The sequence below is a fragment of the Passer domesticus genome, chromosome 2 (assembly GCF_036417665.1).
Source record: "Passer domesticus isolate bPasDom1 chromosome 2, bPasDom1.hap1, whole genome shotgun sequence".
Lineage (NCBI taxonomy): Eukaryota > Metazoa > Chordata > Aves > Passeriformes > Passeridae > Passer > Passer domesticus.
This window is the reverse complement of record NC_087475.1, coordinates 42,450,838-42,475,608: the sequence shown is the minus strand read 5'-3', so window position 1 is coordinate 42,475,608 and position 24,771 is coordinate 42,450,838. Positions and strand designations below refer to the sequence as shown.

At 38.7% G+C, this 24,771-nt stretch overlaps 1 protein-coding gene across 2 annotated transcripts in view; it reads left to right on the top strand.

Annotated features, from left to right (window-relative positions):
* Nucleotides 1-23,881, top strand: part of GPC6 (glypican 6) — a 724,766-nt gene extending 700,885 nt beyond the window's left edge. For both annotated transcript variants that reach the window (XM_064408448.1, XM_064408449.1), the window contains 3 exons: nt 1,180-1,316; nt 10,227-10,402; nt 10,838-23,881. In XM_064408448.1, coding sequence (XP_064264518.1) covers nt 1,180-1,316; nt 10,227-10,402; nt 10,838-11,040 — 516 coding nt within the window. In that variant the 3' untranslated portion in view covers nt 11,041-23,881. The remainder of the gene's footprint in view (nt 1-1,179; nt 1,317-10,226; nt 10,403-10,837) is intronic.
* Nucleotides 23,882-24,771: the final 890 nt, after the last annotated feature.

Sequence of the window (24,771 nt, the reverse complement as noted above, 5' to 3'; positions counted from 1 at the left end):
TTCAAACAGTGCTTCTGAAATAACATCCTCAGCTGTTTCTATCTCCTGGCTTATAAAGTGACATTCTGCAGAGTTTAAGCATGGCAAAGCAGCATAGGCCATTTGTGAGGAGAGCTATCATGTCCTGAGAAAAAAGATAAAAGAGATAAATAGCCAAGTAGAATATTGTACCTCAACAAGCTAAAAGACAACCTCAAAACTGAATGGAGGAATGGAGAGCTTTTATTTCTTGGTTTTTTAAAGAACAAAGCTTAGCGATTTCCTTTAAAAGCTATTCAACAAGCTCCCCTAAATCCTATTACAACTTAATGTGAAATGCATCTGTTTCCATAAGACCCACACTGGTATCATTCATCCTTTGTAGTTTGTCCTTTGTTGTTTTTTCTATCTATTCTTGTAGATTTCTCCACTCTAGTATACTATACACAAAACAAGAGCTGATAAAATTTTAGTCAGAGCATTTATTTATTAAGTTGATGCTGGAAATTCAGTTTGTTCCTGCTTGCCACCTGAATCATGCTAAATTAAATTATTGTTCAAGGAATTTATAAGGTAAAGAAACAGTTTTGATACTATCCCAACATTTCTTGCATGCGGATTCTGTAGTCAGCTACAGATATTTAGCTACACATAATAGCAAAGATGAATATAGTCTCTGCATGACTTCTCACTGCAACTGAGTTCCAAATGTACTGCAATGTATTCAGCCCGTGTATCTTAAATCAGTTCAACATCAGCTCAGCACTGCACCATTTTTTTAGAACCTGCACATGTAGCTGTCTATATAATTTTTTTCTAAGACATGACCAAGCTGGTGGGTTTATCTGATGTACACTATTTAACTGAATTCACATTCAGCACACTGTGAAGCATATTAATTCTTAAAAAGGTGTATATTTAGAAAATCTTAGATAAATAGAAACCAGGAAGCGCAAGATGCAACATGCTTTTATTAGTGTTTTGCCTGTGGAAAAAGGTGACTTTGATTGTTTGTATGTTCTGAACTCAAATGCTGGGTGTCTTGTTTTTAAACACAAGGAAATTGAGTTGTAGCACCTTTAGCTTTTTTAACCTTCACCATCATCACCATTACAAATTTATACAATGTATTGTTTAACATTATAATTAGTGTGGCTGATGTTTTTTAATCTGTTTTCCCTCTCATTGTCTCTTAATCAGGTAACAGACATTAAAGAAAAGCTAAAGCTCTCTAAAAAGTTCTGGTCAACACTGCCCTACACAATCTGCAAGGACGAGCGAGTGACAGCGGGTCCATCCGTCGAGGAGGACTGCTGGAATGGCCACACCAAGGCGAGGTGAGGTGGACCCCTCTCCACCCCACCCGGTCCAAATCCCCGTCTGGCCTGAAGCATTCATGAAACTGGGGGTATTTCACAAAACTGTTTGTGAGGGCGAAACAGAAATGGGGAGAACAAGTCATTGTCCGCACGCCGCTTGTAGCCAAGATTACTTATTGTCAAAATGCCATTAAAGCCAGAGTGTGAGCCAGGGTAAATGTGCACAGAGGGTCAGCATGTGAAGGCAGAAAATGTGCATTGGTTCAGCTCCAGAAGGATAATTTATACTGAGATTTCAAAAAGCTCTTTAGGTCCATTTAGCATCCCTGTGTTGGGACTGACAGCTTGTGGAGCAATTGCACTCTCGGGATACCATACTGGGATGAAACAGAAATTGGAATTTCAACTCTACTTGCTATTGGCTGGCAAAGCTTAGGGCTATTTACAGGGGTTGGGGGGGAGGGCAGCAAAAAATGAAAAATCACCACCAGAGAGTAAATGTAGCACTCCTACTTAGCTTGTGTAAAGATTTGACCTTATGTTACTTCTTCAGAGATAACTGTGATCATCTGCCCGTGTTTGTGATGAGTATTCTGTGAGTTTTAATTTTGAAGCTTACTTGGCCCTGGCTGCAGCAGAGCAGGAGCCAGCAGATGAGCAGGTGTCTCCAAAAGTCCCAGTGTGGATTCATCAGCTGACAGAGGAGAGGATCTGATTATCCCTGCTGAGAGGGGGAGGATTTGGCTCAAGGACCATGCCAGGGGCATGGTTTCAGGTGTGCAGCAGTATCCTGTGCTTTTGGGTAGACATGGGAAGTGGGGAGGTTTGAGTGTCTGGTGACAGCTGAATCTCCAGAGAAGTGACACATTCTGGCACTCAGGGACTGGAATCTTTATTTTCCTTTTACCTGAAGATACCTATGAAGACAGAATATAAAAATGAGCCAAAAAGAAAAATAACAACTAACCAATTAAACAAACAATAGAAAAACATGATACAAGCATGTAAAATATAAAAACAGTGAAAATAAGACAACATAGGGAAAAAGAAATGTGCTCAGTGTCATTTTGAATGGGTGTATAGATGGACAGATGCATAATTAGGTTGCACCCACTTCACCATGTCATCATCTGATCATTTTGATGAGGAGCACAGTTTGCAGGAGGATGTTTCACACTGAATACACACCATTTTTTCCTAGTCTTACAACATAGCCTTCAAAGGAATTCATTTTACAGACAGGAGGAGGGGGCTGTTTTGGAATACTGCTAGTCCCTTGAATCCACTTATGGATGCATGTGAACAAATCTGTCCAAAAGCATGAGCCACTGCTTAGCTGCTAAGCCCCAGATCCAGAGAAAGCCCCTGGGGATTCAGAGAAATATTAGGAGGAGTGTCTATTACAGGAGCAGCTATTACAGGACTCATCATAAAGGAACAGTGTGAAAAGAGAAACAAAATGTGCGGTTTCTCTTTCTCTATTTTATCCTTTCTTGTTATTGAGCTTTAAAAGACATGAGCTCAGGTCTGTGCACTGCCAGCAGTTAAGCAGAGTTTCAAGGCATGCCAGCTAAATGCCATGAGCCACATCAGGGTGCATGCATCAGTAAGAGATATATGCTGCTCTTTCTGCAAAAGAAATATCCCTTAATATCTATCTATTCCTCCTGGTATCCGTGCTTAACACTAGTGTGTGTACCACATCTGGCAAATACTTGGCAGCTCTCTTCTGCTGCACTGAAAGGCTTGGCACAGCTTCCACATTTGTTGGGAGTTAAGGAGGTACATTTTATGCATACAGTTTTTCACCCATCTTTTGCAGAATTTATCTTATGAGAAACCTGGGTTTCTTCATTATGACTTCTGAGATTAATGTTCTGGAGAGAGAAGAGCAGTCCTCTGTTAATCTCCTTAGTAATTGAGCACAGATGTTTCATTGGATGTAGAGTGACAGCTTCAAAATATCACCTGAAGATACCATTTCAGCAAGTCCAGCCACTGCTTCTCTGCCCAGTTTCTGTTTAATATCCATTCACAAAGGAAATGTATAGTCATAGTCTTAGTAACAGAATTCAATAAATTCTTCAGGTGGAGGCAATAGTAATAAATCAGAGAAACACCCCAGAATGCCATGGCTGTATATGAAATAGTATTAAAAACAATATTGAAAATAACTAGCTCTAAATGCAAAATCACCTCTTGCCAGTAGACTGCTTTCACTGCAGCAGAAAAAAAATAAAGGTTTCCTTGATCAGACTGATTAGTATCTGATATCAAATGATAGCTCACAGGAACCAGCATCTGGCCAATATTCATATATATATATATATATGTGTGTGTGTGTGTGTGTGTGTGTGTTCACTGTGTCAGCTATCATAAGCACCCCTGTGCTATATGAGGAGCTGCATGTTGAATTCCAGAGAATATGACAAAACCTGTGATAGAAAAAAAAAAGAAACTTAGCCACCTCCTGTCTTCCTAGACATTAATGCTGTAAGTAAGAAAAAAGCATGGTGTTGGCTACCACTGGGAAAGGAAATTATTGCTAGGGTTTTAATCAAATCCTGTTCTGGAATAAAGAATTAGAAACTTTGAATTGCCAGATAGATATTATGCCTTATGTTTCACTTTACACATCACCTTTTGATGCTGCTTTTGCAGGGGAAAAGAGTTACAAACCTGAGATCACAGAGAATGAGAGCTTGGCTTTCTCCTGAGAGAGGCATTACACCAAGGTCATTTGTGGTTATTACACTCCCTAAATATCACTTTGCTGCCATGATTAATTTACAGTGACACCAGGTCACCAACTGAAGGTCGCCAATTCACAAGTAATCATGGCGTAACAGAGTCATCCATTTGGTGTTCTGGAAGGGTGCTCTTGGCTCATTGCTGATCCTGTACAAATAATGGTTTTAATCGGGTCACATCACGTAGAAACCAAGTGCTGTGGAAATGGGAAAATATTTATTAGATGGATTAATCTCTTTTTTTGAAAAATTCATATTAAGGATAATAATAATAGCTACTTCAGACAAAGTGCCTTTTAGAGAGATGCCCAGCAGGATTTCTCCATCAAATTTGTATTCACCAAAGAACGTGAACATAATTTTATGTTTAAAGAATTAACATCTTCTACCAGATGTGCAGAAACAGATTTCTGAAAGCTATTTAGGATCTAAAAAACAACATTAAGATCAAACTTTGAAAATTTACCTCCCTCCCTACATGCAATTAAATTCTTAACAACAGCTGATGGCATCTTCACTAATAGGTATTCTTCAGAATTAAGAAATTTTCCCAAGAATGATGGAAAATCAGGCTTTAGGACTTAAACCAAGTCCAAGGTATTAATCCTTGAATATGTGACTTTTACAGAAGAACAGCAACCAAATCTGGAACCCTCTGATGTTCAGGAGAATAACCTTGGATTGCTCCAACCAACTCAGGCAGCTCATTCCAACCAAAGCATCTGAGAGATTGTGCTCATGCACTATCATCCTGGTGCTCATGCTCACCAGGGCTATAGACTTACTAACATGTCTTAGCTCTGAAAAGCTGTAATCCATGGAATAGATGATACCTGCATTCCTTTCCACAAGGAGCCTATCACTCCTCCAAACAGAAGAAGAAATAGAATGATATATGAGATAAAAATAAAACAAACAGAAAAACATAGAGAAAGGTAACGAATAAAAGGAAAAATGAACCTTATAGTTTTCAATATCTAGCTCAAAACTACAAGGTATGTCACCAAAGCAAACACAGGATAGATTCTCAGCTGTCCTGACATTCTCTTCTTCTCCTGCCACATATGTGGGAGTGTCTACTTCTGTGGCAGAGAGCTTTTAATTTCTGGTGAAATTCAGTGGGAAGAAAGACTCACCAGGTCAGTGTTTGCCCTGAGAAAGTTGCTCACTGCTGTCCAGCAAAGCTTGCAGTGACAATGAGTTTAGTGTCCTTTAGCTGGATGTAGGCACAGATGACTGTTCAGCATCACTAGTGAAAGGGGGAATAAACCACTTCTCACTAAGTGTGGAAACTGCCTAATCTTAATTGATGGCTCTAGTTTATTTTTATATCTTAAAAAAAAAAAAAAACACACAGTGAGGCTTTTTTTCCTCTCCTTGTGTCTGCTCAAGGTTTTCTCCAAGATAGAGGGGAAAAACCAAACTGAAAATATCCTATGGGGATTACCTCCTGAGAAAACAGAATCAGATGAGGTGAACTAGTTGGCCAAACAAGCCAGTTTTCCACTGCACTTATCTTTCAGGACCAGATGTGACTGGCTAAACCCAGCCCAGCCTAAGCCTCTGCTGTATTTTGTATTCTATTGCCTACAATTCTGTGCACCTGGAATAACTCCAGTACTGCCTAGGTGGCATGCCCCAGTTGTACTGTAAGCAGCTGCTGTGGCAGCAAAGTATGGAGAATGTTGCCCTTAAAGACAGATCCTTTTTAAAAATTAGATGCCTCCTTTTTTTTTTTTCTTTTTCTTTTTTTTTTTTTTATTGGACAGGGTGGGGGGGTGTCAACTCTACAGGCTTTATATATGTGACCTGAAAGATTCATCAATCATTTTAAGACTTGAAAAGGAAGCAGACACTATGGAACATTAACAGGTTATTAAAAAAAATATGAGGGGGAAAAGAGAAGTGGTTTTAAATAGGCCTTGTGGTACTTGGCTATGATGTGCCAAAAGACATCTTTGCTGTGTCTGCTGAGACAAGCAAGAACTGTGGAAAGGCTAAGAGGAACAGAAAGCATTAATATTTTAGAAAACAACGTAAATTACACTAAAATCCTGACATAGCTGAGCAAGGAGCAAACACCAGAAAACAAACAAACAGTATTGTTCAGCTTCTCTATAATCAGAGGGCTAAGGAAGCTTGCTTCCTTTTATTTTTTTTTTCCTTTGCTAGGAGGACAGAAAGAACAGACACTGATTCAGGTTGGCACTTCTCTTCATTTATAATGGGCATACAGTTCTTGTAATGGCCAGGCCTGCAAAGAAATCATTAAGGAGAGCAGAAGCAGCAGCAGAGCTTAAAATTCACAAGGGTGTCTCAACTTACGGAACTGCAGCAAAAGCAGCTGTGTTCAACAACTTTGCCCAGCCAGCAACAAATCTTCTGTCAAATCATGGTCCCAAGACATGGCTTCCTGTTTGGTGTGACTTAACCCTAACCCACACACATCAAAATGTTTTTGTCAGAACATGTGCTGGGCTGCCTCTCCGAGGCTGCCACTCACAAAACACCTTGGGCTGCATGTTCTCATATCTGCATCAGTCCTTTAAAGAAAGGAAAACTATTCAAAGATATTTCATTCCAGATAGACTTTTCTGTCTTTCCTCTCCCCCTGCAAAGAAGGAGGTGAACTAGTTCAGTAATGAGGGCAGAATCCAGCTACACATTCAAATGTGTAAATTCAGGTACTTAAATAAGGAGTAGGACAACAAGGAGTGTGTTGCCCAAGCAGTTGTAGTATCATTGCAGACTCTCTGGCCGTCTGGGATGAGTGTGACACAGGACACTGCCTCCCCTCTGGACCAGAGTCTGGGCTAAAACTGCTTGAGCATTTTTGAATGCACCAATGTTAAGATGCCTGAAGAGACCCCCAATATCCTGTCAGTGTATTCAAAGAGGCAGTTTGCCACTGCCAGAATACACTTACCTACTGCTATGTAACATGGTCTGAGTAGTCATGACACCTTCATGAAACTGGGAAATTAGACCCTGGAGCCAGTGGATATTCAAACCCTACTGGAGTGGCAGCATGATGCCAAGCAGCTCACATCCTAGTGGCTAAAGTGGCATTCAAGACTCAATTCAGCTGCCTTAATACACACACTATAACTTTATATGCCCCAGATGTCCAGGACCCCCCCTAAAGCCTGCAGATATGATCCAGAAAGCCTCACCTTTCAGAGCTCACCTTTCAGAGCTAGTGACAAGAAGAGGAGGAATAACTAAGAGCATTCAAATGGCACCAGCTGTCTATGTTTATGCAAGGAAATCCCAGCAGATGAAACATAATGAACTAGTCATTTGGCCAAAGGCACATGGGACTCTAACAGCTGTCCCTGCTCCACTGATGAATAAACTCCTGACTAGCTGTGACTGGATCTGGTGGTGGCTAGATCTGGTGAGAGTGGGACTCTGCTTATGCACAGACACTTGCATTTGAACACACGAGGTTTGGTATGTGTGTAAACCTAAAGATTAATTTTCAGCCTTTTTGATTCTTTTGCTATTATGTCCTAAATGCCAAGGGAATTTAAGCATCCAACTAACTGCTAGGCAGTGTTAGGGCCATGGATTTCTTGTGACCTACATCAAGTATGTGTCTCTTACACACCTAAGAGAAGTACACTTACCAGGAATGCTTTGGGGGTCACCAGATCCTGGGCAGATAAAGCAGAGTGTGTGGCAGTTTGACAAAATCACTGAATGGGCTGCCTCATGTAAAGCTAGACAATCCTGAGAAGGACATCAGATGCACACTAGTCACAGTGCAAAATACAAACCTCCGTGAAATGCGCACACCACAGCACTTTCTAATTGCTTTAAGTCAGTACATTCTTCCTTTATTATTGATGGTAAAACAAAACGAAATCAGACAGAAATCAGTCAAAGAAAGCCTGTGAGCTGCCCTTCAGAGCTGTCCCTAGCTTGTCATGGACAGCTTGCAATAAAGAGCTGCTAACCCTTCATAAACAAGGAAAGCAATCCACATGAATATTTAGCAATTTCAGATCACTTGTAGCTGGTAACAGCTATGGCCATCATCATGGACAGGATACGGAGCAAGACAATCATCCTGTCTGAGGCAGTAGTTCGATTCTTACATTCTTGCTTTTTTAATCAACTGCACCTTGAAATTGCTGATTTACTACTAGGCTGAGTAATTTATCTACAGCAGCCCTTTCATTTGTAGAGACGTGTGACAGATGGAGATGCTGTTCCTTTGCAGTCCAGAGCATCCCTGCTTGCCAAGGTCTCCATCCTACTGCCTCCAGGCAGCTCTGCAGAATTATTTTCTATTCTGTCTTTAGTGATTCATAACACCAGGGCCTGCAGTCTTCCATACTGGGGGAGTAGCTCTGTGTTCTCACCACAGTAAATCTGACTGCAGGAGCCTGGATGGGATCCCCACAGCAATGTTATTTCTTGTCATGGTACTAGTGAAACAACAGGACATGCAGCTTGAAGCTGGGTATTTTGGCAATCATGTTTGGTTCTTCGGTGTTCACACACCCCCAGGATTATTGTCATGTAAACCTTCAAAGGCCACTGGTGGCAAATGAGTCTCATCTTGCAAAGTGGGGGCCCATTATGCTGAGACTAAGCCCTTCCTTGGCGCAACAAAGCACCTGTTGTCTTATGAACCTCCAGAAGCAATGCAGAGCTTATTTTCCCTTCACCATGAATTCAACAGAGAAAATCTTTTCATCTCCCTTACTTTCACATTTATTTTCCAGAGATATTTCTTTTTCCAGACCAATACAATGCTGTCATCAATGCCAACCTTCAGTGCTGGTAGAGAACTGGGCACACACAAGTGAGAGTGATGTGAAATATTCTCAACCTATATTTGGTACCAGGCATTGTGAAAGTTTGTCTTTAGTAGGCTAGACTGTGCCATCATTGTCTGAGCACGCAAGCACACAAGGACTCCCACAAACATCAGTAGGGCAGCCTGGTATGCAAACTAATTACAAAATAGATCATATCCTTATAAAGAATGTAAACAAAGGATAGATCTGCCCCAAATCCCTTGCAGCCTAAATATGAGACAAAGATAGTAGGAAAGGTAGACAAGAGAGAAGAGGGAAGCTGTGATGCACTATCTTCTTAGGGTACCATGCCAGCATAGAGAAATAATGTCAACCTTTTTTCAGCCTGGCAGCTGTAAAATGCACTGATAATTTTTGACTGAAATTTGAAGCAGGAAAAAATGTAGCTTTGCAAAAGCCTACAAGAAAGCTTCCTGAGAACAAAAAACAGCAGGGGACAAAGAGTGCATCTTTAACACAGGGTAATGGAGATTTTTACTGTAGGATGATTGGAGGCATGGGCTGCTTTTTGTAGGGGAAAGATGTGCAAAAGCACACTTGCTGCCTGCAAGCAGCCTAAGACTGCATTATTCAAGGTCAGAGAAAGGAATGCTGCAGTAATCAAGAAATTATAAGGTAAGAGCCTGAATAAAATATTCAGATTTGTGGATGGACAGGAAATGCCATACACTAAATGTTATGCACAAAGTACATGAGACATGAAAGCACAGCCTGGTTTAAAGAAATAATAACCAAATCAAAGAGAATACTGGAGTTAGGTAAAATTATAATGCTTTTTATGGGACTGGATGCCATGTAGACTGGAGACGTTTTTCATGGTTGTCTAAAAAAGAGATGCAAGGAAAAATTGGAGAAGAAAATTAAGTGCTCTTTTAAACTAAGAAAGCCATAACCCCTCAAGATAGGCTTCTAAACTGTCTCAGAACAACAAATATGCTATATACAACAAAGGACTTCATATTTTTAAGCAGAAAGAAATAAAAACAGCACAATGCACTGTTAGATGCTTAATTTAGTGTGCAGCCATTCATGTCAGCAGAGGATATGAATATGTGCTGACTTACTGCTGGCTTGCAAACCTTTTCCATAGTTCACACAGTCATTGCTCTTGCTGGGAAGTATATGGAGAGTTAGGAGGTTGAAAAACCTAAATTCTTTCTGCTCCCTATGCAGCTGTGCTACTAAACAGATCCTTTGGAGTCAGTAAAATTAAAAACTATATTTTTAAAACAGTTTTAATGGATCTGTTTAAGAACTGCACATTGAATTTCTTAGCACATCATTTACTGTACAGTGTTTTATTTCTGGAATTACTGTGTCTCAAACTAATCTTTCATTCTGCTGTATAGATATTTGCCTGAGATTATGAACGATGGCTTGACCAACCAGATCAACAATCCAGAAGTAGATGTGGACATCACAAGGCCAGACACCTTCATTCGACAGCAAATCATGGCCTTACGTGTCATGACTAACAAACTGAAGAACGCATACAATGGGAATGATGTCAACTTCCAGGATACGAGTAAGAAACCATTAATGTCATTACATAACTGTAACTTTGGAACCCATTTATAAATTGGCTCTGTTGCAATGACTTTCTGCGGTCTTTGTGCTCTGCGCTGCTGACAACATAAAAAGTCTTTTTTCTGTTCCATGAAATTCCAGTTATATAATTGTTTCTTTTGCTTCTCTTGCTTATCTTCATGTTTAATACATCCAGACACTGAAGGCTTTCCATAATGCCAGCAGTCTGATCCTTTTTCAGAAGAGCATTTAATCACCTAATTAAGTCACAGTGGGTTTCATTTGGAAGCTTTACTGATTGAAATTTAGCACCACCAACACTTCCTCATTCCCAATGTGTTCATTCCCGCTGGGGTGCCAAGTGGAAGGGAGAAAAGGGATGAAAGCTGCAAGCTGTATCACTCACGCTGTCTCCCTCACTCCTTTGTGCCAGGTGACGAAACCAGCGGCTCAGGCAGCGGGAGCGGCTGCACAGACGACATCTGTCCCACCGAGTTTGACTTTGTCACCACCGAAGCACCGCCTGTCGACTCGGACAGGAGAGAGGTGGAGGCTTCAGCCACACAGCCTGGCTGGTCACTGCAGACATTGCTCATCATCTTCCTCAGCCTCGTACTGCAGAGACAGTGGAGATAATCCTGGATCTAGTCAGAGAAACTGTGTTTTAGCTACAGAAACAGCCTACTTTCTTCTTTTCTTATACTCTTGGACAATGGACCATGCCACAAACACTTGCAGTTTTCTACAAGATGGCAGTTATTGCAACCTGCTTCCCATTTTAGTTTTCCCAAAGAGTACCAGGTGCCAGACTGAACTGCTTCCTGTTTTTTTCAGATATCTCTGAAGACAATATCCACTCTTGAGAGAATTCTTTCTCAATCCTTTATTACAGGAGACTTTGTGAGCTTCATTTCCTTTTATGCTGCAAAAGGGAAAAAAGATCTTACAGTGTGTTTTTCCCCAGTGAGAAAAAAGACGGGGGAAGAAACCAAGAAAGTTTTCTTTCTGAATCAAGCCTGACTCAAGGCTGCTGCATTTCAACAGAATATCAACAAAACAAAACAAAAAAAAGACAAGAAAGGAACAAAAAAAAATGCAACTGTTCTTCACTGACAGCCAGGTTTCCTTTAGGAACTTCTGTAGGATGATTCAGGTCATCAGAATGATCACTGTTATAGGGAGGAAGGCTGAATTTTTTTTCCCCAACACTAAAAAAGTATGTCTCAGCAGTGAATGTCTTGCACTCCATCTGCCAACCACATCAGATTGGTATGAAGGTAGAGAAGCTGAAAAATAAGTTTATCTTTTAGTATGGTAGTAGCTCCACTAGCTTCAGAATGTCATGTTACAGTTGCTTAGGATTTGAATCTTAATGCCCAGTAAAAATATGAGTAGTAGCACGATTTCACCTAGTTTCTTTTAGGATTTATCCATGTTATAGAATAGTCAGTTTTCCACTTAGCTCACCCCTGTGAGCTCACCAGCCATGATGGTAATGTTAAACAACTCTCTTGACCCCTCACGGGTTCAGACAGAAAATAATCTCTTGTGATGTAATCTTTTTCCTTTTGTTGCTGTTCTGACATCGATTAGAACTTTTTGCTACTATGTCCATTACCCTACCAAGACAGCAATTCACTAACAGACTAACAGCAACTGGATCAATAGTGTGTTTCACACCTAACTACATCTTTCATATCAGTTAATTTCAGTGTCACAAAAATTTATTCTACAAAATTTCAGATCAAACAAATATATAGTACTGACATGGAGATTTCTTTCACTTTTTTAGTCTTAGTATGATCATCTATTTTTATATATATAAATATATATAAATCACAGATTTTAACTTCTTAATTACAAGCTCAGGGTTGACACTTTATAAGAAAAAAATGTTTGGTCAACCAACTCTTCTTTTTGCTGCTCTGAAAAGTAACCCTCTAATGACTGGTGAGCATGAAAATCAAAGAAGAGAATTTTTTACATATCCAGTTGTCCATTTCCTAACAAGTTTGCAGGTTGGTGAAGAAAACCTCTCTCATATATGTGTATTTGGTGGAGGGGGAAGGGGGGAGCATGTGAGTTTGTATGATAAGCCTAGAGAAGGACATGGATGTTAATTGTGATGGTAATTGTACTTCAGATTCTTCAAGGATACATTGCTTTAATAATCATTGTCTAAAAGTTATGGTCTGGGATAGAGTTTTCCTAATTCACATCTGGTCATAAAAGCCAAGATGGAAGCTGTTTAAAAACTGGACAAATGTGTGTCAATAATTAGACATCAAAATCTTCCTTTTTTTATCAAACACAGACGAAGGATTTTTGGGGCAATTCTGTGTGGTGTCGAAATAATTCGCCATAAATTTATTTCTGATTCTTATATTGACTCTGGAAATGGTATACACAAACTGTGGTAACACTGTAAGGCCAGCCAACCATATTCCAATTTAGCAGCAGAACAGGTAGATCGTATCCATTGCAATTGCTTTTTCTTGTCAAATTATAATTAGCTATTGATTTAGGCATGAAATTAAAATAGAAAACACACAGCACGTTAGAATAAAGTATACTTAAGCACTTTTACAAAAAAATATTTACAAGCTATTTATATAGTATGTCTAATAACAAAAAGCATAAGTTTTGAGCCACTTGTATTCAATTCCTTTTCTTCCCCATTTGTTTACTTTGAAATATAATGATAGATAGCGTCATAGAATCATAGAATCATGGAGTGGTCTGGGTTGGAAGGGACCTTAAAGATTATCTAGTTGCATCCCTCCCTGCCATGGGCAGGGATGCCATTCACCAGACAAAGTTGCTCAGGGCCCCATCCAGCCTGGCCCTGACAGGTAGTATGTCACTGTCTAAGTGTGCAGATCACACAGGTCTTACATGGCCATAGCAATGCTTCCTGCTTCTTCATATGTTCCCCCTGGAGCAGGTCTTCTGATTGAGCATTTACTGTATCCAGGAAGTTTAAGACAATGCTCATAGGCTTTTTCTTTTGCCCTGGTACAGCAGGTATCAAGCAGAAGGTCTTTGCTTTTAATTTTTTTCCTGAACTTGAACATGCAGTTTTCTATAAGGAGAACCCTTCAAAAATCTTCCCTGATCCATGTCTTTCTACCCATCTCCACATCCTCTCTACATCCTCAGCAACCTTCTTTCAGGAGGAGTTAAGCTTGATTTTGATTTCTCTGGTTGTGTGTTTACTCAGTGGTAACTGATTCTATTTCCATCTGATTATTCTAGTTCTGAAAGCTTATTGACAGGCAAAAGTGTCCAAGCCCTCGGAAGCAAGTCCTCTGCTGTACTTTCTCCATTCTGCTAGTGAAGGAGCTGATGGACTCATCGGGTTTTTGGGTTAGCCTTGGCACACATGTAGGTGATCTGATTATTGTTTTCAGCTGCTGCAACCAAGGTGTGTGTCCAGGGTTCTCGCATCTATTTGCAGACTTCCATGGACTTTTAGACAAGAAGTAAGTTGGATCCTTTTAGACAAGGAGTAAGAAAGAACTAGAGGTTCACAGAAGGCGCTCATCACTGGAGGAGCTTGCCCTGCTCTTCTTGAACTGGATCTTATAAACTGCTGTTCAAACAACACACCAGCTTAATCTTTGCCAAAATGTGATTTTTGCAGGAGTTCTGCCAGAAATTTTTGTCTTCCATATTATTATTTCACCTCTTATTTTGCTACTATGCGTGATGATATTTTGTCAGGAGATGGAGATGCCTTTGCGTGAAGTTACGGTATATACATTTCTTTAATAGTCCCTAAAGGTTGAATACACTCTTCATACATTGCATTTTTCTGAGATTAAGAGAGCTATTAAATCTACAGAGAAAATTAAATTGGGAATGAAGGAGAGAAAAGAAAAAACATTCATGTTCATAAATGTGAGAATCTACATAATTTCCAATTATTCTATTCACACATCCTTTGCATCCAATAGCTCTTCTTCTGAGGTAATGTTTTGGTATGCCACAATTTCAGTATTTCTGTTAGCAGCATATAAAGTAAAAAATTATAAAGAAGACAATTACATGTTCAAGAAAAAGGAGCTAAGTCCTAAGGAAAAGTCCTTTGATTGTGTAAACCCTCTATACTGGGCAATCTAGAAGTTTTTCAAACATAATGTTCTTTTAAAGCAGAGGCTAATAAAATATTAGCTGCAACTGATTACATAACCATTGCTGTAGACCTCTGTGAGGTTTTATCTTTTTTATATTAACTGAGTTGTTTTCACATCATCCCTAATTTTTTCATGTTCATTGTACTGCAGATTTTTCTACTGATAACTCAGTACACAGTACTGTAAATGCAGTACAGACTACCTGGACTCTGGCCAAACTTAGGCATTTCAAAAAAGACAATCAGAAAAAATTGAAAAAAGAGAATAGAGATTTCCTGGAAAAGAGGAAGAGGAAAGGAAACTGTGCCTCGGTGTTCTGGTAAAGGTTGATCTATCCCAGTTCCCTAAGAGGCATCACAGATCTCTGTCCATGTAAAGCTCCAAAAATCTGAGTCTCAGATAGACTTAGTCATTCCCAGTTCTGTGGGACTTTTAGGAAGAATGATTCCCATAGATGTTTCAGGAAGAATGATTCCCATCAATTGATGAGAACCAATTTGAGCTGCTTCCCTGCAAAATGGCTTTACTGTGCATGTGACTGAGCACTGGCACAGATTGCTCAGAGAGGCTGTGGAGTCTCCCTCATGGGAGATATTCAAGAACCATCTGGACACAATCCTGTGCCATGTGCTCCAGGATGAACCTGCTTGAGCAGGGAGGTTGGACCAGATGACCCCCTGTGGTCCCTTCCAACCTGACCCATTCTGTGATTCTGTGATTCTATAAGCTGGAGCTGTTCTTGGGAGGTGGACTCTATGTGCAGTGTCTCAGCAGGCAGCAGTTGCCTTCAGTTTACTAACTGATTCTGAATCATTATCAAATGTAACTATACTTATTCACTGAAACTTTTATTATTTCAACATAAAAAATAAATTACAGCACTGATGCAAGTTGTGTTTTTTGTTTTTAATTTGCTTCCAAAGATAGCCCATTAGAACTGAATACAGAAAATTTTAGAACGATTATGCAGGTTTCTGTAGATTTCATTATGGATATTTAGAAGAAATCCAGGTTTCAACGACCTCAAAACTATGTTTACTATATTAACCCACAATTGTTCAAACTTGGTAGAGGAGAATGGAGAGAGTTAACAACAGTGCAATGTTACATAAAATTGAAAAAAGCCATAATTTTAAAGAGAAATTCAGCAGTCAAAGGCTAAGTCAGTACTGAGATTATGTTGTCAAAATATAATAGACTCAGCAATGCCTACTTTCAAGAAAAATAGGGCAGGAAATGCACTGAACATGGCAATGTTTTCATTACAACTACTCAGATGGACTGTGAGGATCATATTAATATGGGTAATTATGACCCTTTTTGGATAAGATAATGATAAAGACCAGAGTACCATCGTAGTAGGGTGTGTGAAGGATAAATGTTATGATAGTAAAAATTTCCTCCTCTGTTAAACCATGCAGAAGACATAATGGAGAATGAAAAGCTTTGATTTTTAAAATAAAGTTCCAACATCAGACAAGAGTGATGATCTCAAATTAACTTATTCTGAACATTTTGCAACAGTCTGTCCTATTCAAATCTGCTGACCAATACAAACAAGCAATCACTTGAGGGTAATTTGCCAACATAACATGAAGTGCTCACTTACAGTATCTACTTACTTTTCCTACTAAGCTGAGTATATAGTTTATGATTCTGATTGTGCATCATATGAGGTCATAACCAGACTTGTGCATTGCATCTGTTTGAAATCCTGGTGCCATGACGAAGCAAATGGGAGCTTTGTCATTTACAAGGATTTTGACTCTAATTGGGGAGAAAAAGTTAATTCCTTTTTTTCCAGAAGCTGTTCATATGTGGTTTATTTCTGACTCTTAATAAAACAACAACACTGTCCATAAAAGTAGTGACATTAGCATTGTCACCTGCAAGTTTTCAACATCTGCTCCAAAGCAGTTGCAGTCTTTCTGTCTGGTTTCCCCACAGCCAAGGTCTCTGGACTCTCCAGGAGTTCAAGAAAGTCATATGTGTTTGTCCATAGCTAAAAGTCTACACAGTTAAATCAAATAATTTCAAGAAATTGGTCAGTATTTCAGTCAGCTCTTATTTCACCTTCATATTTAATTATGTAGCACTGATAATTAACAATATAACGCACATGAAAGGCTTTTGTTTCACACTGATGAAAAAAAGTCTTCCTTTTCCTCCTTTATTCTGGCAACAAGAAATCTGTGTGGCTTAATACTTAAAGCAGTTGGCAGCATCTGGTGTGTAGTTTGTTTATTAAATTCAGAACAGCTGTATTACTAAGAGGAGTTGTCTTTTTCTTGGGAGGGAAGAGGGAAAGAGTGTGTCCATTTATCATTAGCAAAAAAAGATGTACAGAATGTTGACTATTTATCTTAGATATAGCGGAGGTCCATCTGTCAGCATTTCTGAAGATGTTTTAAAGTCAAATTTCCAGGGAAGACAAATCTACTCCCACTAAAGCATAAATCAGTATGATTTTCTTCCATGAAAATAATACAGAATATGTGGCTTTCAGTTCCAAGCACTGAGGAAGTTAGAAAGAAATTTGATTTCTCCAAAGCGGGAAACTAGCCATTTAGACAACTCTCCTTCTCTCATCTCCTGCAGCTCTTTTGTAGCTCTCCAGGGATCTCCTGAGCCCCCACACAGATGCCTGAGGCAGGGAGCCTCCTGGGTAAGCAAGCTGTCCCTGCTAACAATGGAGTTTGTTTTTCCAAGATGAATAGAAAGACACCTGAGGAATGAGTCAGGGCAGAGTAACTTCAACAGTGAGACCCAGCAGATATATATGGCTGTGGGGGATTAACAATAAAATCAGGTGAGGGACAGCTGGAGCTCTTCACATCTGCCCAGCTCTTCTTTTCAACCTACTGCCTGTGAATTTTCAGAGTCGTCTGATTATAAAGTTTGCCTTCGTGTTTCCTGATGATAAATAATTCTAACTAATGCTTCCTGTGTGCCACATGTCCTGTCTTTGAGTCACCAGTGTTGGCTATGACAATTTTCTTCTCCAGGCTGAACTGTCTTTTCTGTCATTTTTAGCTCACTGGATTTTCTATCTCCCTTCACCAGATTTCTGTGCCTTTGGTAGCAACTACATCTTCTATTTTCAGACAGAGGAAGTAGCAACAGGGAGATTTGGTTCACTTATTTGGGAGGTTTCCATTGGGCTTTATCAGACCCCACCTTTAGCTTTTATTCTCTATTCTAAACACACTTGTGTGGATGTATGCTCTGGATTATCTGACATAAATCCTGCTGACTCTTTTGTCCATCTATAATATCTTATAGAGTATATTTGGGATTATTCATTCAGCTGTGGCAAAATTCTACTTCTTTCTTATAAATATAGCCTGAAATTTCTGTTTTGTTATTGTTTGGTATGCTGATGAGCCAGTAAGGCCAATGCCAAAGATCTTGTGGATTTTCTATAGCCAGATTAACTGAATGGGCAACAACTTCTGAAAACAGCTCATATTGCTTCTGTAATTGATTATTTTGAGGTCTGGTGTTGGGTATTTTTTATTTTATTTTAACCTTGTGGGCTTCATTTCATTTACTTCACACATCGGCTACAAGTATATTACATTGTACACAAATAATGTAACTACAGATAAATTTTTCAGGCTTTAGATCACACAGAAGATTTTTAAGCAATTGGTTGATCTTAGGGTTTTTTTTAAGAGTGATCAGATCAGTAGATCAGTCTCAAAAATTTGCCCAAAGAGTAGTCGGAGGTCTTCAGATTTCAGCTTCATGCTATTAGTTGAGTTTGAGGCTCCAATAATATTTTGTAAATAATTTGTGAATATGTGTGTGTACTTGACAGGGAAGAAGGGAACATTTGCATCTCTGAAATATTCTGATGCTTCTTTTAAACTACTGCCTAATCTGAACACAAATCTACAAATTCACATTCAGATGTTCAGGGAAGTCGAACTAAATCAATTGATGGACATTTATAGACAGACTCCCCCCAGGTTACGTTTTCATGCTGATGAGCAACATCATTTAATTTCCACTAGCAATTTTGTTACATTTCTCAAATTCAAAGAAAGGGTGTTGTTAAGTAGCTCAGATTTCTTGGTTTGGGTATCAATTGACATTTATACATGTTTGTTAAACTTTTATGACTTCAGACATATGAACATTGCTTGAAAGCATGCAAATTGTTAGCTCTGGGTTTTATGCTATATTTCTAGATTAGTATTTAACATAGCTAAATGTGAATTTATAGGGATGATATATGAATGCAAATCAACTTTAGAATAAAATTAGTTTAGAAATGGAGTTGGGTTGAAAAGATATTATTAAACTTTAAACCTGCTTTTCTACTGATCTGGTTCTAACATTTCAGCTTCTGGCACAACAAAAACCCAAAACCAACTTATAGCTCATACCTGAAACTAAATAGTAGTTTCAAATTTGGGGGTTTACAACAAAAAATGAAAGTTAGAGAAAAATCCCAAGTTCTCCCATCTCCAAGCACTACTTACAAAGATAGAATATTGAGCAGCATATGGCAGTGTATGTGTGTATATATAGCAGTATATCAAGGCAGGGTTTGAACTTTTAAGGGAAAGATTCTTTATGGCTTTGTAACTTCAGAGAAGTATTGTACCACAGAAATAGACAGAAATAGAAAAATATATACAATTGTTTTGATACATTTGTGAAATAGGTTTCACAGAACCTGATATTTTTTGTGCAAAATGCCTTAAATCACTTTATGTAGGGCTAACGCAATTGAATTTATTTCTGTATATAGCCTTTTATAGTAAATACTTCGGATGCAACACTAGACTTTTCTTTCCACTGCAATGATATACAGCCTTATGATTACAAACTATAACAGAGAGACAATGAAAGCTCTGCTTTACTAGCTGTGAATGCACTTTCAGTCCACTTGTAGACTGAGAGACTGGAAGCAAGAAGTGGTGACAGTGCCAAGAGCACCAAGACCTTCCTGATGGGCAATGTCTACCTTCTCTCAGTCCTTTGCAACTAACTCTTTTACCTCTCATGCCATCTGTCTTCATGAAAATCAGCTGTGACCTAGGGCCTCAGATCATCCCACCAAGCACTTCAGGGAGCACACTGTCTTTGTAGTCTCTATTCAGTCAGCAGAGATGGGCACCTCTATACCTGGGAAGGGGCTTGCCTCCCTTCCCACCACAGGCTGCCTGGGATGACAAGGTTTGTCGTGGAGAAATCTCACTTAAGTGCCTGGAGGTAGATGCCACTAGTGAGACAACAGGTCCAAACTTCACCCAGACCCTCTCCTGTGGTTTTTTTTTGTTGGCCCAATGATGCCTCTTCTTCACACCTGGGCTGGAGTGAGTAGCCCGGAGAAGAACTCCACCTGGAGAAATCATGGTACAATAACTTTGTTTCTGGGCCAAACCAACCCTGGTGATTTGCCTCATACAACCAACATGCATTTGTGGCTCTGAATGCTGCCTGACACTGCTGTGTTTTTATGCTTACTAATAAGACATTGGAACCAGTCAAATGTCCTAGATTGAAACAGGAAAGGAGACTGCCTTCAATGCACATATGCACAAGGGATGGAGCTCAAACAGGTCTTTTCTGAAATCTCAGATGTCTTTGCAAGGCTGGTAAAAGCAGTGCACAGGGCTAAAGCCAGCTCAGACAGTTAGCAAAGATTATGATGCACATAGCCAAAGGACAGAAAGCAAATTAATGCAGTGTCTCAAAGAGTGAGGAACTGAGATAAAAACACCCTTTGGGTTGAATCATTAATGCACTTAGTTGTTTGTCAGTCTCAGCCCTTACTGCATCAGTAAGGAAAATCAGAAAGGAAAATACACATCTAAGAGGTCAGTAGAGAAAGCAAGGTTAATACTTACAGGTTAATGCTGACAAACCACTAACACACCTCTTAAAAATAGCTGAATGGTATGACAGAAACAACTCATTAAAAGCTGAACTAAGCACAGCTTCATCTGTATCCCCTCCATCTCTCGAGACTCTAAATGAGGAAATTATTTTTTCTTCCCCAGAATACTTCTTGGGGGTACTTGAAATGTGGCAGAAACCAAAAGCCCTAGCTGTGAAGCACCCATTTCAGTCCAATACTCTTGGCCTCCTGCTCTTGTTTTCCTTTTGCATTTCTGAGAATGGCATATGCACATAGTGCATGTGAAGATGCATGTTTTCCCCATATGCACATTTATGTGTGCATATAGACATATATATGTATCTCTACAAATACAACCATAGACCAGTAAATTTCAAGCACATATGCTATAAGAGAGTATTGGAAAGGCTCCATTCACCACAATACTTGGCATAGCATAATGAGAAGAATCCCAGGCAGGGACTTGTGCTTTAAATATGTTTATACCTTGTGTCTCTATGAGTGTTGATGAAATTTTCTGAAATAACTGTAAAAGGGTGAGCCTGCAGAACTTAATTTGGCAACATCTGCTGCTACTAGTAACGAACAGATAAAACCCACAATTTTCCAGATAAAAACAGCAACCTACATGGTATTTTGGGGCTTTGCTGATACAAATTTCATTATTCCTTGGTTTCTATTTCAGCAAAAAAAAAAAACCTGTAGAAGCTCACCAAGCTTTTCAGAACATCTACTTCCTCCTTTCAGACTACAATAGTGGTTAAACGATGACTTTTCTACATTTATGGAAGTATGTTCTTTAAATATGAGTTGGGTAAAATACTGGTGATCAAAACCATCATCCCAGTTGGTGGGGATTTTTATAAAAAGTTAATTCATAATGCATGGAAAGTGGCTCTTACTTTTAATGATATCATCTGGCCCCCCTTAACTAAATTACAGCTTTATAATCATATTGCCACTGTCCATCACCCAAGAATGACATGTCACAATACCCAAAGGATTACCCCTACAGCAATTGGGTCTTTTTAATTTCTTTTTTCTCCACATACTTTCCTCCAGGAAGTTTTGATTAGTAGAAATGCATTCAGATTTCCCTGTGGATAAAAAGAAGGGAAGTGTTTGACATTTTCCAGGCAATCTCAGACGGCACTGCTCAGCCCATTGCTTTTCCATTTCCCCCCGAGTCTTTACTAAGTCCAGTGCACAACAGCTAATGTGGTTTTCACAAAACAATGATCAGTAATGTAAATACCATTTCTTCCCTCAAGATTTATAATGAATTCTGTGTTTCTGAAGCTTGTTTCTCTCACAGTTTTTGACGTTAAAGATGATATTTGGAAATCACAGAACAGTTAAAACATAAACCATTGTGTTTCTGTTCATAAGTAAGAAAAACTTGACTGCAGGGATATTTTCTTGGCAGGGTTATATTAACAGTCATTTACATGCATTTATACTTACACATGTATATGTAGAGCTGCACCTGCTTCTTTCATATAGCTTAAAATTACTACCAGATAATGAATGTCCTCCTATTGAACTCATTTTTTTTGTATAGCATCTTCCTGAAATATAGACATTAGAAGACCTTGCTGCTCAGCCAAGGCAATTTTGCCTGGTGCAATATTATGTTAGTAGAAAAAGGCATTTGAAATATCATACATTTTATTTTCTGAATCAATACTTCTTTTGCTGCCTACTGAAAAATCCTTTTTTCATGCTTACAACACATCTGAGAGCTGGAATAGGATTGTAATATTCAGTAACAGACTGAAACAATAACTAGCATTCTTAAAGATTAATTTTATTTGCCCTGCCTTTTGCCTGCAAACATTATCCACATAATGCTTTTCAGACAGATTTTACCTTGTTAGCTTTCCTGCTTCATAGTATACATATATTAATGAATATGTATTTCCATTGGTGACAGTGTAAGGCAAGTTATTTCTCTCATAGTGTTATTCTACTGTTTATTCATGTGCATATTTTAAATTTGCAATGGCTTGTTGGAAAGTCTAATTGATTGTCACTGACTACTAGCCAGAGTTTTCTTTTGTTAAGACACCATTATATAAAATTCTGATCATTACATGAGAATTCACTTTTGATTGTTAGATCTAAATTATATCCTTTTCAAAATCACAGCAAACTCCTTATCAATGAATTTCCACTAAAACATTGTCAGAAAACATAGTTTTTCCAATTGTCTTTATAATAAGAAAGAAATAGATTTTCTGAGTTAAACAAGATATATTGACCTTTATATGAATCTTGCCATAATTGGCAAAGCATTAAAATTATAGAACTCACAATTCACTAACTCTCTGTACAGAGAGAAAAATAGCTCAGCTAGAAAATACCAGATTGCTTGTCAGGGAAGTCTTATTGATGCAACACACAAAGTCACTTGCAAACCATCTATAGGTATCTTATAGGTACTATAACTGTAGGTATCTATAGGTATCCTATAGGTAGTATAACTACTGTGAGATGTAGTAGAGACAGTCAAACTCTCTCCTTCCCAGTGTCATGAGATTTCAACTGTCTATATAATCAACAGACAGAAACAGGGAAACACATTCTTTCCACCTGCTGTAACTACATATACTGTATGTTGCTCTGACTTCTCTCTTGGGTAAAGACAGTAAAGGGTATTCTTGATCTAGCATCATGGCATGACAAGCTCTGTGACTGATTCATTGCCATCTTCATCTTAGAAACTTTTCAATACATGCACAATGCCATAGGAGGTGGTTAGCACCCAGCCCATTAATCCAAGTATTAAGAGATAGGTGACCAGAAGTAGTTATTTTTGCTGAGGTTACTAAGTATATGGATTAAGACTTCCCAATGTAACTCATTTAAATTCAAAGTTTAAAAGTGTTCCAACAACCTTGACAATGTAATTTATGCTGTGTGAGGACTATGCAATGGAGGATCAGAAACACCTTCCCCAGCCTCTCTGGTCCTCCTCCCAGTGAAGTTAGTGAGAGTTTGCCATTGGCTCCAGTACCAGGAAAAGCACATCTAACAAGTTTGATACTAACCATTTAAATCTCTGTTTATATCTCAGTGTCTATCTCTGAAACAACACTGGTGACACTAGTTCATAATTAAAACAGAAATAAAGTGTGGGACTATCTTTTACACTGTTACTTAATATTCAGTACTGTATGTATATATCTACTTGACACCTCAGTGAAGACTTTGACATGCCTTATTCATTCTAGTTATTTTTATGGTATTGGTTTTGTTAGATTGCTCTCCCATATAAAGAATAAAACTATAACTGTTCTGACTTTAAATTGTCCAATTCATTTTTATCCAAGTTTTGTTAAATCTAAATCACATTCATCAGTTCTTCTCATTCCCATCACCCTTCACTCACACTAGGAAGGCAATGTATATTGGTGGTTTAAAAACAGGTATTTGATATTCTCTGATGGACTACAATAAATATCTGAAGTAAGAACCTGCCTCATGTCTTGTGGTTTCTTGTCTGCAGAATGAAAAGTGCTCTCTGCAGACCAGCAGTGTTAATCCTGTGATTGTCAGCTATTGGAGAATCACGAGGTCAAATGAATCTTTAAAATAACTTGTGAGGACTTAATTCTACAGCATTCCTTTTTTCAGCTATATTTATGTGCCAGTCATATTCCCCTAAAATCTGTCAGAAAAGTGAAAAATATCATGGAAGTGTCCAAAGTCATGACATCTAAGGATAAATTTCAGGCAGGAGTCTTTTATTTACTCTTTTGCGAAAGGTGAGATCTTTCTATGTCTACACATAAAATACTTCTAAAAATTATACTTGATTGTTATTTTTACTTACTTATTAGTTCTAAGTCAATCATATTAGGAGATAATGTAATGTTAGTGTTTTATTGAAATAGTTGAACACTTTTTTTTTTTTTTTTGAGTGCCCATGATCTAAGAGTCTTAAAATGTAAATCAGTCTTGGTCTTTAAGAAATGTAGGATCTGGCAAGTTAGAGGGGTCTCTTTCTCCTTTTTAGTTTGGCTTATTTTAATTTGTTCAGTGGAGTCTAAGATTTCATGCTAGGTTTTCAAACTGTCAGCACAGCCTCTTTAAAATTCTTCTCTTGATTAGGTTTCAAGTTTAGGGGTTTGTTCAGATGCCTACATACTGTTATCTGGCATCACTTGAAACACTTTAAGTTAGCCAAGGCATCTGCCCAGAGCCAGCAGACATGACACAGGACCTGCAGAGCCCTGCGTCCTTCCAGACTGGCAATTAGTTGTCCAAATGGGATGGTCTCATGAACCTTGAATGAAATTAAAGGCCTACATTTAGGCAAGAGAACCAATTTCCTAAATTCAGGTGAGCTGAATCCCA